The sequence below is a fragment of the Podarcis pityusensis genome (assembly GCF_964106645.2).
Source record: "Podarcis pityusensis genome assembly, chromosome: 1".
NCBI lineage: Eukaryota > Metazoa > Chordata > Lepidosauria > Squamata > Lacertidae > Podarcis > Podarcis pityusensis.
Genome location: NC_138028.1, coordinates 97,887,126 through 97,898,783, shown reverse-complemented (window position 1 = coordinate 97,898,783; position 11,658 = coordinate 97,887,126). Strand labels below are relative to the sequence as shown.

The 11,658-nt window shown below is 39.6% G+C and overlaps 1 protein-coding gene across 7 annotated transcripts; it reads left to right on the top strand.

Annotated features, from left to right (window-relative positions):
* The first annotated feature begins 23 nt into the window (after window positions 1-23).
* Window positions 24-9,936, top strand: MAP3K19 (mitogen-activated protein kinase kinase kinase 19). 7 transcript variants are annotated; one of them, XM_081006263.1, is made up of 6 exons: window positions 26-750; window positions 2,697-2,804; window positions 3,853-6,195; window positions 6,759-6,899; window positions 8,204-8,901; window positions 9,596-9,936. In XM_081006263.1, the coding sequence occupies exons 2-6, from the start codon at window positions 2,787-2,789 to the stop codon at window positions 9,651-9,653; spliced, it is 3,258 nt and encodes a 1,085-aa protein (XP_080862389.1). In that variant the 5' UTR covers window positions 26-750; window positions 2,697-2,786; the 3' UTR covers window positions 9,654-9,936. The 7 variants fall into 7 exon arrangements, with proteins under 7 accessions (XP_080862391.1, XP_080862389.1, XP_080862388.1 ...); XM_081006262.1 differs by having other exon boundaries at window positions 1,113-2,804; XM_081006261.1 differs by having other exon boundaries at window positions 1,032-2,804.
* Window positions 9,937-11,658: the final 1,722 nt, after the last annotated feature.

Below are 11,658 nucleotides of genomic sequence, written 5' to 3'. Positions count from 1 at the left end.
GCATTTTAATATTTTAATGTTTCAATATTTTAATGTTGTGTTTTAATCTTGTTTTTAAGTTGTATTCATTCAACTTGTTTTTATTGTTTTTATTATTGCTTGTTAGCCACCCTGAGCCTGGCCTTGGCTGGGGAGGGCAGGGTATAAATAAAAATTATTATTATTATCATCATCATCATCATCATGCAGAAATTAATAAGTGCAGCCTAAACCCTGGTTAATTAAAAAATAATAATCATGGGAGAGATTTGGTCATAAAGCCAGGTTTACCTTACATCCATCCCCATCCTAACAGATTGCCCGGAACCTGGGTGGTCCTTTGCTGCCGCATTTCAGCATTTGATTGTCATTTGTAAAATGAGAAGAACGGAGAGTAAGATGAGCGTGGTGCACCTCTGAAGTGCTGCAAAAAAAATTGTAATTTACTTTGGCTCCAATCCAGAGAGTGTTTGTGCTGGTGGAGCAAATCAGTTGGAGATGTGGGTTTCTTACATTTGTTTTCCCAGCCAGCTGAGTCTGCTTGACTGGCAATTCACCATACAAAATGCCCCAAGGAGAGTTGCCTTGGCGACAGCCTGTAAACTAAACAGTCTGAATGTAGCTCTGTACATGGGATGGGGGTAGGGAGACTGAAGCAGAAATCATTCAGTGGGGTCTGCAGTCAAGGCCAGAACACTGGGAGTCCTATACACCTGGGGAACTATAAGCTAACATGCTTGGAGTGTCATTGTTGGGAGAAGCAAAGTGCAGGTAAGCCAGAACCACAGTATTACTTCATTTTTTATTTTGTTTCCTCTTTTTCGCATATGAAGTTCAGTGGGTTACAGATGATATGAGCACATTTTACTGCAGTGGTATTAGCTAATTGAATTTTGCACTTTTTGTGTTAATGACACAATTGGGAGTCTAATTTGTATATGTTGGACTAAATTCATATTATGCATCAGTTGGTGGCAGGGATTTATAAATGAGTGGAAGACCAGCATACTTTAACATAATTCTTTCTTCCTCATATTGCGCTCCACCACCAGATGAATGGGCTCTGTCCCTTTAACCTTCACTCTGGATATATGGACTTCATTCTTCATCACAAAGCTCCTCTCTTCCCTCAGTTCATGGGGCTCATGGATGCAAGTCCATGTTGTTGTGCCAGGTGTGAATCTTGAGTGAGTCCTTGCTCTTGACAAGTTAAAGACTACTGACTTAGAAGATGGATGGAAAAAAATATTTGAAAGCAGAAGTTACAGCACTGGGTTTGCTACCCTAGACTTTTGCAGACAATTTAAGCAACATTAGTTGCTTTAAGGAAACAAACATATGCATGCATTAAAGACGGCAATGGAAAATATTTTAACATTCTATTTTTATAAAGCTTAATTAAAGCATCCCTCTCATGCAAAAAGGCCATAGATAATTAAAAATGAAAGTCCTGGTGAACAAGCAGTGTTTTTGCATGGCGCCCAAGATATGTAGGTTTGGCACCAGACAAGCTTCCCTGGCAACAGCCTTCCACAAAGGGGGAGACACCACTAGCCCATTCTCATGTTACCACCCTCTGGACCTCCCATGGAGGGGGCACATGAAGAAGGGCATCAGATGATGATCACAGGGTCAAGACTGGTTCATATGGAGGGGGAGGCAGTCTCTGAGGTATTGGGGTCCTGAGCCACATAAAGCTTTATAGGTCAAAACCAGCACTTTGAATTGCTCCCAGAAACGAATTAGTAGCCAGTGCAGTCAGGCCAGGATTGGTGTGGTGAGCTCAGACTATTTTGCCCTGGTGAGCAGCCTGGCTGCTGAGTTCTGCACCAGCTTAAGTTGCCAAGCTATTATCAAAGGTATGTAGAAAATAATCCAATAATCTAACCTAAAGGTTACAAGAACATGGACAACAGAAGTTAGGCTATCCCTGTCCTGATAGGAGCATAGCTGGGCCACCAGCTGAAGCTGATGGTAGGCACTCTGTGCCACCAAGGGCCTCAAGCAACACCAATGGATCCAAGAAGTACCTCTAAGCTACATACCTCCACTTTCAAAGGAGGTGTGACCCCATCAACTTTACACAGTTTCCACTTCATAAAAGTGGAAGTGGTTTACCATAGGACCTAAAAAAAAAAAAGACACTCAATAGCACCTCCCAAAACTAGATCAAAAAGATAAAAACAAATCTATATAACTGTATAAAACGGAACAGTGTACAAAACAATATTAAGAGTCAAAGTCCAGTAAAGTGTGGGTAACGTACAAGCTTTTAAGGAGTGGGTGAAAGTTATTACTGCCTTTGCCCAAGGAAGTGCATTCCAGAGGGTGAGCTTAGAGCTTAAAAGACCAACTTCAATATGGTCACCAAGGGACAATCTGCTGGTCATGTAATAACCAGCAGGATATCCTCAAAAAATCTTAAAGATCAGTTTAATTCAGTAGATCACATTTATGACATTTTCTGATTCAGCTGTTACAGAGAAATAGATCTGGGTGTCATCAGCATACATTACTAATGAGTGCCCCCAGCATATTGTTTTATAATTTTAAAAGTTTTTTCTAAATTAAGAAATAATTGTTACCACCTGTAATCTGCAACCACCTTTCATGTAATCATACAATTAAATGACACTGTAGGGTTAGTTGCTTTGCTCAGGAAAGAGGAGGATGCACTGCTCTGGGTAACCATAGTAATTAGAAAGCTCTTTGTGTAGTTGATCACCATATGTAGGGAAAACAGATGTCATCTGCAGACAGAGTACGGATGATGCCCCAGCCACAGTTAATACAAGTGAGAGAGCCAGATGACTTCAAATACTTTTGTAAGTAAGCATACATGTTAATTTATTTTTCTCTTTATTTAGCCAATTATTTCAATCATCTGATTGGAATAAAGTTCCAAAGTTGGTGTTTTCTTTTTTTTAATTAGCAACATTGTGACAGTTATCTGAAGAGAAGGGAATAGGCTAATTTCCTATACTTAATAATTTCCTGTCTCACTTCCTCTCCTCATAAAAGTGACTGAGAAAAGTAAACCTTGAGCATAGTGTGATGCTTTTGCATCTCTAAAGGGCTAGATTCAAGGAAAGTTTATGGTCTATGAAGAACCTCTATCTGTTAGGATGAATCAGCAGCAGGCAAGATAGATCAATAACTTTTCTATGGTATAACGACCCAAGTATTAAACTGCAGATTAAGTTGTACTGTTAAAGCACAAAGATAATGCTGCAGGAGGCAGCAACCCTATACGCCAGATGGCTGGCAAAGAAGACAAAAGTCAGGTCAATTCACAATACAAAGTTTTGGCTAATTATGTTCTAGCAAAATTATAATATGTAAGACAAACAGTAAGACAAATACAGTTAATTTCCAGTCTTAGCAGAACATAAAAAAAAAGAACATGGGAAGAAATAAAACAAAGAAAGGTAGTACAAAACTCTTGCCACAAGCCTGCTCAGTCCTTTGGAACCCAATCCATATCACTTTGCTTTCACATATTAAGACTAAAGGGTAAAACAAAGGCAGAAAAATTGTTGAGAGAGAAAAAGAGTTTAGAATGGAGTCACCCTCTGCTCTCTCTCACTCCCTCTCTCTCCCCCTTCTCCACTGTCTGTATAGATGGGTGACTCCATTCTGTATACATGAGTGACTCCATTCTAAACTATATGTCTGATGCAAGGCTTAAGAAGTAAAACTGAGTATTAGCACTACTTTATTATTATTATTATTATTATTATTATTATTATTATTACCCCACCCATCTGGCTTGTTTCTCCAGCCACCCTTATTGAGTGGTATCCATGCTTGAACTCATTTAAAAACTTCCTAAACAATACTGGTTCATTAATAGGTGTTTCTCTAAACTTCCAGCTCAACCTATCACCACCAGTGGCATTTCATCCTATAAGAATGGTGCAGCTTCCTCCTTTAGAAGATAAAGCCAATAAAAATGCTGATTGTAATAATCTGCCCAATATTTTGAACCACTATTCCGTTCCTACGAAGCATACTGACCCTCAGTCTGAGGACCAGAATCACAAAATTATAACAGATGGCTTCACCGTCCTTGGAGATCCACACTCAGTCACCCTGGATAACTGTCATATGACCTTTCGATATTCCAAAGCCCAAGAAGCTGAACCGCAGTTTGAGTGCAGCAGATATGGAGCAGATATAGGAAATGAAGTATCCAGTGGTGAAATGCGTCAGGTTTTGGCAACCTTTGAGAGTTTAAGTATTACAAGCAAAGACTGTAGTTTTGACCATCCTGATGGTTACTTCAGCCAAAGCAAAGTAGTACATACAGCAGAAAAATATGAATGTTCTCCTTTGGGACATCAAGATAGTTCCAAAGCTAAGAACTGTGGGAAATCTTTTGCAAAGGGGAGTGGCAGCCTTACACTACAGTCAAGTAAAGTAGAATCATCAGAGGTGAAACCAGATCCAAACGAATGTACAAAAAATACTATGAATATTGAACCAGGAAATACTGATATGGATTCAAGTCTGCAAAGCAAGGTTACAGAACATCATGCTTCAGTGATTACTATTCCTAATACTTTGATGGATCTTGAACAATCTGAAAGCAGTATTTGTACAGCAATCAACCTGGGAATGATGGAAAACGTCACTGTGTCTGAAGCTGCTGAAAGCAATATTACGAAAGCAACTCCCATTAGCCATATTACAATATCTAACCATGAACCAGATCAGATCTCCCATGTTTCTAGACACTCTGCTCAAAGAAAGAGCATGCCAACTAACTTAAGCCACAGCTTCAACGTATTTGCTCATAAAGGGAGTGAAAATTTTAAAGTAAACAGCAACAGAACCACCTTGGCTCGAAAAGCTAGTGTGTGTTCCAAGATGCCTCAAGATTTTATTCTTTGGGGCAAGAGTTCTATCCAACACCACACTAACAAGGTAAAGAATCCCACTTCTCATTCTCAAGGACTAGGATTGTCTCATGCAAAGGCTGGGATTTCCTCAAAGCTTCAGAAGAAACACCTTCAGCAGGAGAAATGCCACTTCGGTCAAAGCAGTCAGAAACCCCCAAAGCAGATGCTTCCCAGCAATTCCAAACATTTTCCTAGCTCAGGAGAAACCATCAGCCCTTTTCCTGTAAGACAAGCACAGTCTTCCGTAGACTTCGTAGACCTGAAGTACAGTGACATGTTCAAGGAAATAAATTCAAGTGACAAAGGTCCTGGCATTTATGAAATGTTTGGAACTCCAGCATATTCCAGGGAGCCTCATGGCTGTGAAAACAGTTCCTGCAGGAATGTGCACTCTGCTCCAGCTGGGAGGCGCACTGCGATGAAACATAAATATAACCATCTCGGTGCAAAGAAGAGTGGCAGAATAAGAAATGTCCAGAAGAAAACATGCCCCAAATCACACAAGAATTCCCTTGGCATTAAACAGAAGGAGAAGGATTTGGGGCAAAGAGGGGTATCTGGGTTAGAGGGTTGCTGTCAGAAGCAGAAGGAAAGTGTGATTGACCCTAAAACAGAAGGGCAAATAAAGAGTGCAGCACCATTTCATGAAGATGATGATCAGCAGCTTCCAGTTCCTACTGAGTTTACTCTACCCGCTCAACAAAATGAAGTCATTCCTAATTCAAATTTGTCAACTATTGAAGAAGTCTCATTGGATCACACTTCAGAGGCTGGCGACGCTTTCATTAGTAAAGCATTTGCTATCAATGTTCAGGAATTACTTTGGCCGAAGGTTAAAGTTCATGCAGAATATGCTCCTTTCTTAAACTATGCAAAAGATACAAATGAACATATAAATGTAGCACAGAACAAAAGTTTAATGCAGGCGAAAATTGGATCAACTGCTTGCCTTGAGGATCTGGATGCAAATCAGGTTTTGTTCTGTGACGATAATCAAAGGAACCCCGCTGCACTATGTTTTCCAAACAGAGTAAACTCACCTCCTCCACAAAGCCCACAAGTTGAAAATGTTGGTTTATCAACCGAATGGACTTGCCTTCCTGCAAACTCTGTTTCCCAGGAATATCCAAACACCCTGATCTGCAGTGAAGAAATAACTGAAGACTCGTTTTGTTGTTCTGTATCTGAGCTGCTCTCTCTCGATAGCGCAGATGGCAACTGTTCTAGAATAGCTACAAAAAATGCAGATACTGTGGCACAAAACGGAAACACTGAGAGTAAAGGAAACAGCGCAGCAAGTGTTAGAAATTGTAAGGTAATTATTGAAGTTTTTATACGTATCTTTAATAGCAATAGAACAGTGAAAGCCAGTCAAATATTTAAAATATGTTGTGCCTTGAGATCTAGGACTCAATTTCTTACCATTCAGAAATCCTTCAGGCAATCTTGGGCAACTCTTTCTTTTCAGCCTCAGCTTTCCATTTGTAAATAGCAATCAGAACAAACTAATTGTACTGCTGGATCAAACCAATGCCCATCTAGTCCAGATGTCTCTTACTTTGACAAGCACACCAAGAAGGTAATGGTTTTCCTGTTCTCTCTCCAGCATGTGGTACTCAGAGGTACACCATCGCTATAAGTGAAGGTCCATTTAAATATTCTGTGCTAACAGCACTTGGTAGATCCAACCACCAAGTTACCTTAAATAGCAGCAATCTTTATCTCAAGACTGCTGTGATAAGAGTTTTTGTCTCTCTCTCTCAGGAAAGAAATAAGGTCTATTCAACATACTATCTAAATGACCCTGATCTCAAGTCTCTCTTTGCATTATTTCTCATTCAACGTGTTCTGGTTTGCTCTTCTGTCCTCTTTTTACAGGATTTTTCTCCAGATTTCCTGGAATCCAGTAGAGAAAATAGATTTCTAAATGTGGTTACATTTTCAGAAAACAATGTAGCTAGTGAAGGACCTATCCTGTGGACCAAAGGTGAAATCCTTGGAAAAGGAGCCTATGGCACAGTAAGTTACATGGGGAGTATATATAACACCCCTGTTATCTCAAGCTATATTCACTGTATCTCCCAAAGGACATTTTAGCATCAATAAACCTTGATCAATCCTAATTACAATTCCAGTCCTTCTAAACAAGCACACTCCCCCCAATATGGTGTCCTCCAAATGTTTTGCATTACAACTCCCATCAGCCCAGCAATATACTGGCTTCTAAGCAGAAAGTAATGAATGTACAATTGTGGGTGTTGTGAATCCACCACAATTGCATCCCTGATTAAAGTTGCTTTACTTTCTCTAAAGGAATTCAAGTGGGCTTTGTGTCATGGGACTAGATAGGACAAAATCTTATCTGAACAGACTTTCAAATGCAGTTGTGCATTTCGGGAAGCCATCCAAACCTCTGGGTGAACCACAAAATTGTTGAGAACTGTGAAGGAGTCTGCCAGGGCAGGTGGGAGGAGGCACTGTGGGCAGTATCCAGTGTCCTCATTCATTTAGTGCAATAATTTACATTTGGAGAATGGAACTGCTCCCTCTCTTCCACCAGACAGTGCACACCCCATACTCTCCACAAATCTGCTTGGAGGATGGTGAGGGAAACCCGAGAACAAATTTAGCAGGTGCGCAGGGAAGAAAAGGGTGTTCAGTTATGCAATGGCAACTCCTATAAAGCAAACATGGGAATTAAGCAGGCCTGAGTGTGGTCAGAGCTTAGATGGAAAGACCACCTATGAAGCCTGTGTAGGCCTCACTGAATTTTATGATGGAAGAAAGGTTGGCCTTGGGTTATTTACTGCCAATGTCTTCATAGCTTTCAGATGAGGGCACTCACTAAAAGCCCTGCATGACAAACACCAGTGAGGTGGCCTTTAAATATTGTGGGTTGGATTTGAAAGTGCCTCATTTGCTCATGGAAGAACTATTATATGCTCACGCAGAATATTTTTTGTGATCAGAAGGGCTTAAGTATGAACTGGGCATGTCTCTTCTTTAGTAGAAGAGTATACCAGAAGCCAGTTCTCTCAGACTTTGGAATATGACTTTTTTTTTGGGTGGGGCAACCAATTTTCATTAATATGTTGTTGGTGTTTTTACTATTATTGTAGTATTTTATGTGGTACACTACCTTGTCATATTTTCTATGGAAATAAATGAATACCAGATATAACTGCAGACATAATTTAAGCAGGATGTTATACTGTATTTAAATCAGATGCATGAGAACAGCATGCGTGAGTACATATAAATGTGTGTGCACACAGGAATGTATCTGTAGTTCCACTACCAAAATAGGCATTTTTAATTTTTAGGTTTATTGTGGACTTACAAGCCAAGGACATTTAATAGCTGTGAAACAAGTAGCACTGAGTACCTGTGACCAAATTGGGACTGAGAAGGAATATCAGAAACTGCAATATGAAGTTGAGATTTTGAAAAATCTAACACACATCAACATTGTAGGGTACCTGGGAACAAGTTTAGAAGACAACATAGTGAGTATCTTCATGGAATTTGTTCCAGGTGGTTCCATTTCCAGTATTATTCATCGATTTGGGCCATTGCCTGAAATAGTATTTTGTAAATATACGAAACAGATTCTGCAAGGGATTGCATATTTGCATGAAAACTGTGTGGTCCACAGAGATATTAAAGGCAACAACGTCATGCTGATGCCGAATGGTGTTATCAAGCTCATAGACTTTGGATGTGCAAAGCGCTTAGCCTATGTAAGTCTGACTGATGCCCACAGCGAACCACTGAAATCAGTGCATGGCACTCCTTATTGGATGGCACCAGAAGTGATAAAAGAATCTGGCTATGGGAGAAAATCAGACATCTGGAGCATTGGCTGCACTGTATTTGAGATGGCCACAGGAAAGCCACCACTGGCTTCTATGGATAGGATAGCGGCCATGTTTTATATTGGTGCTCACAGGGGAATCATGCCTTCCTTACCCAACCATTGCTCGACAAAAGCAGCAGATTTTGTTCATCTGTGTTTCACCAGGTAAGTAGTATTAATATTATAAGAGATATTAAATATCTGTAAATATTAAAGAGATATCCTTTTAATCATTATCTTTTCCTTAAGTAAAATGTTTAGTTCAATGAGTTCCTTTAAAAGGTAAGGGAAATTGCACCAGGTCTATGGTGTGACACATAGATTGCAAAGAAAAGGTCCGAGGTCCAGTCTTTGGTACCTGCAGATAGGGGTTGGGAAAGAGTTCTGCTTGAAATAAGGAAAGGCTGAATATCTCCCTTCCACATGTCTGGGACCATTTGTCCCCTGTAAAAGTGGATAGGAGTATGATCTGCAACTTTTTTGTAGCAGTGTCTGAAACTTATAAACTGTCAGACTGGGGTGATGGTACCATTATTTAAGAGAAGAGGCAAATGCTTTTCTAGCTTCTCCCTTTCTTTTAATAAGAACTAAAGCCTTTTGTCCAAGGCAAAGGCCATAAAACCATTTGAGAACTGTCATGAATCAAACCCTTAAATGTCAAAATGATCAGAAAGAAGCCCCAATCATTAAAAAAGAATATAAAAGCTTCAGCACAACCTTTTGATGCTCACCTAGTCCCATGAGATAGACAAGTTTTTCAAAAGTAGATTTATTACTAGACAAGTAATAAATCTATGTTGCTGACAGAAGCATTATCAATTACTCACAATAATTTTTTTTTCTATTGTTTTCCAAACAGGGACCAGTATGAGCGACCTACTGCTCTACAGTTGCTGCAGCATCCCTTCATGATTTAAAAACCTCATGAACTTTGCAAAGGCTTCAGTAGATGACAGATTTCCCCCTTACTTATTGAAGAGGTTAAATGAAATTTAACATTTAAACTTTCGGTTTGAGAATGGCTAGGCTATAGTGTGATTGGTATGTAAGCTGTGAAAGTTACAGAGTTGTAAATTCTTGTTTTTCATTTTCAAATATAGACATAATGCAATTTCAGGACGGCAAACTTTGTATCAAAATGTTATGGCTGTAGAACACTTAATCTCATTTTAAAATTAAAATCAGACATTTTGACATCTTTTGGCTTCCCTACCCCTGCAATTCATCTCCCCCCCCCCCCCCAAAGCCTGGGAGCCATGCAACACAATATGAAGTGTGGACAGCTCAGTAGAAGAGACAGGCTGACTGTAATTGCATAAAAGGAGGCTCATCTTGACAGGCAGTGGTTAATCAGCCAGTCATTCAACCACCATGAATGGCAGGCAAAATAGTAATTCCTTTCCCCCTCTACTTCCACGCTAAATCTGCTGCAGAAGGTGGGGGGAACTTTGCAGCATTTGAAATAGTGTGGGGAGCTGCAGAGAGCATTGGTGAAAGTTGCCTCCAGTCAACCCTTATTTTTGTGGATGGAATATTCTGGATTCAACCCAAAATAATAATAATACTGGTACATGAATGCTCAACTCAATAAAATAATCATGCAATTCACTTTTCTGATCAAAGTAGAAAAGAATAAAAGTAACGAGAGATTTTGAAGTGTTGCTTCTCACAACAGAAATGTAAGTCATTCTCTTTTATTATTTTTTTCCACAAAAAAGAAAAGAATTTCATTTCAATTTGATGAAATAAGCCTAGGCTTGGATGACCAAATGACAATAATCACTGATATTTCCTACCTCTAGGTAGGCCATTTAGCGCCATTTTAAATTGTAAATACGCATCGTAGAATAAAAACATACCTGTTTCCAGGCAATGTAGCGGTATGTGCTTTTATCCGTAATATAACCTTGGGTTCAGCAGTCTCTCAGCCTACCTTGAAAGGTTGAGAGGATATAACAATATAACCCTTTACTATATTACACTATATCAACAATATTACCCAGGAGTTACTTTCCCCTCCCCCTTAGATGTTCTGACATGTGCATAGCTAGAGTTTTTTCTTAAATAAATTATGACCTTGGGTTATCCTAATAATCTTACCTGTAATGTAGGCAGATGGACATATGCCCACCTTCTCCCGATTACATATGGTTAATTCAGTACTTCAAACCAATATTGCATTATGGAAATAGGGGTGGGGATTTCACTTCGACATTTCTTTTCCCTTGAGAAAGCCCTATGAAAACATTTTTCTTGAACTTTCATCCTCAAGCCCAACTATACATACATGGCTACCTTCCCTTTGGAAGAGGTAGGTGTTCGAGAGCAAGGAATTAATCCAAGAGACTAAGTTTCTTTCTGAGATTTGACCAGAGGAGAAAGCAGCAAGTTGTCTGAAGAGGGGGAGAAAGCACCTAAATCAGGCTTCCTCAACCTCAGCCCTCCAGATGTTTTTGGCGTACAACTCCCATGATCCTTAGCTAGCAGGACCAGTGGTCAGGGATGATGGGAATTGTAGTCTTAAAACATCTGGAAGCCTGAGGTTGAGGAAGCCTTATCTAAAATATACCCACCACATATTGGTACTTTTCAGTTAGTTGCCCATACTTAAATAGAAGCCACTGAAAGGCAACTCCCAGGGGGCTCAAGTTTTTCTATGTATGGGTATTTGGGGGAACAGAATGTAAAGATACCACAAATGATATTGATGTAGTATTAGAATATAATAATTTTATAATTTATATCCCGCCCATCTGGTTAAAATCCTCAGTCTTCACACTCATCCTAAAGTTCATAAATGGTCTACAGTATCGCCATAGTTTTAAGAGTTTATAGATCTATATAAAATTAAACCACTGAGGGTAGAGGTGAATCTGTTAAGACCTAAGGCAGAGGTATAAAAGTGCAATTTACGTAAATGCC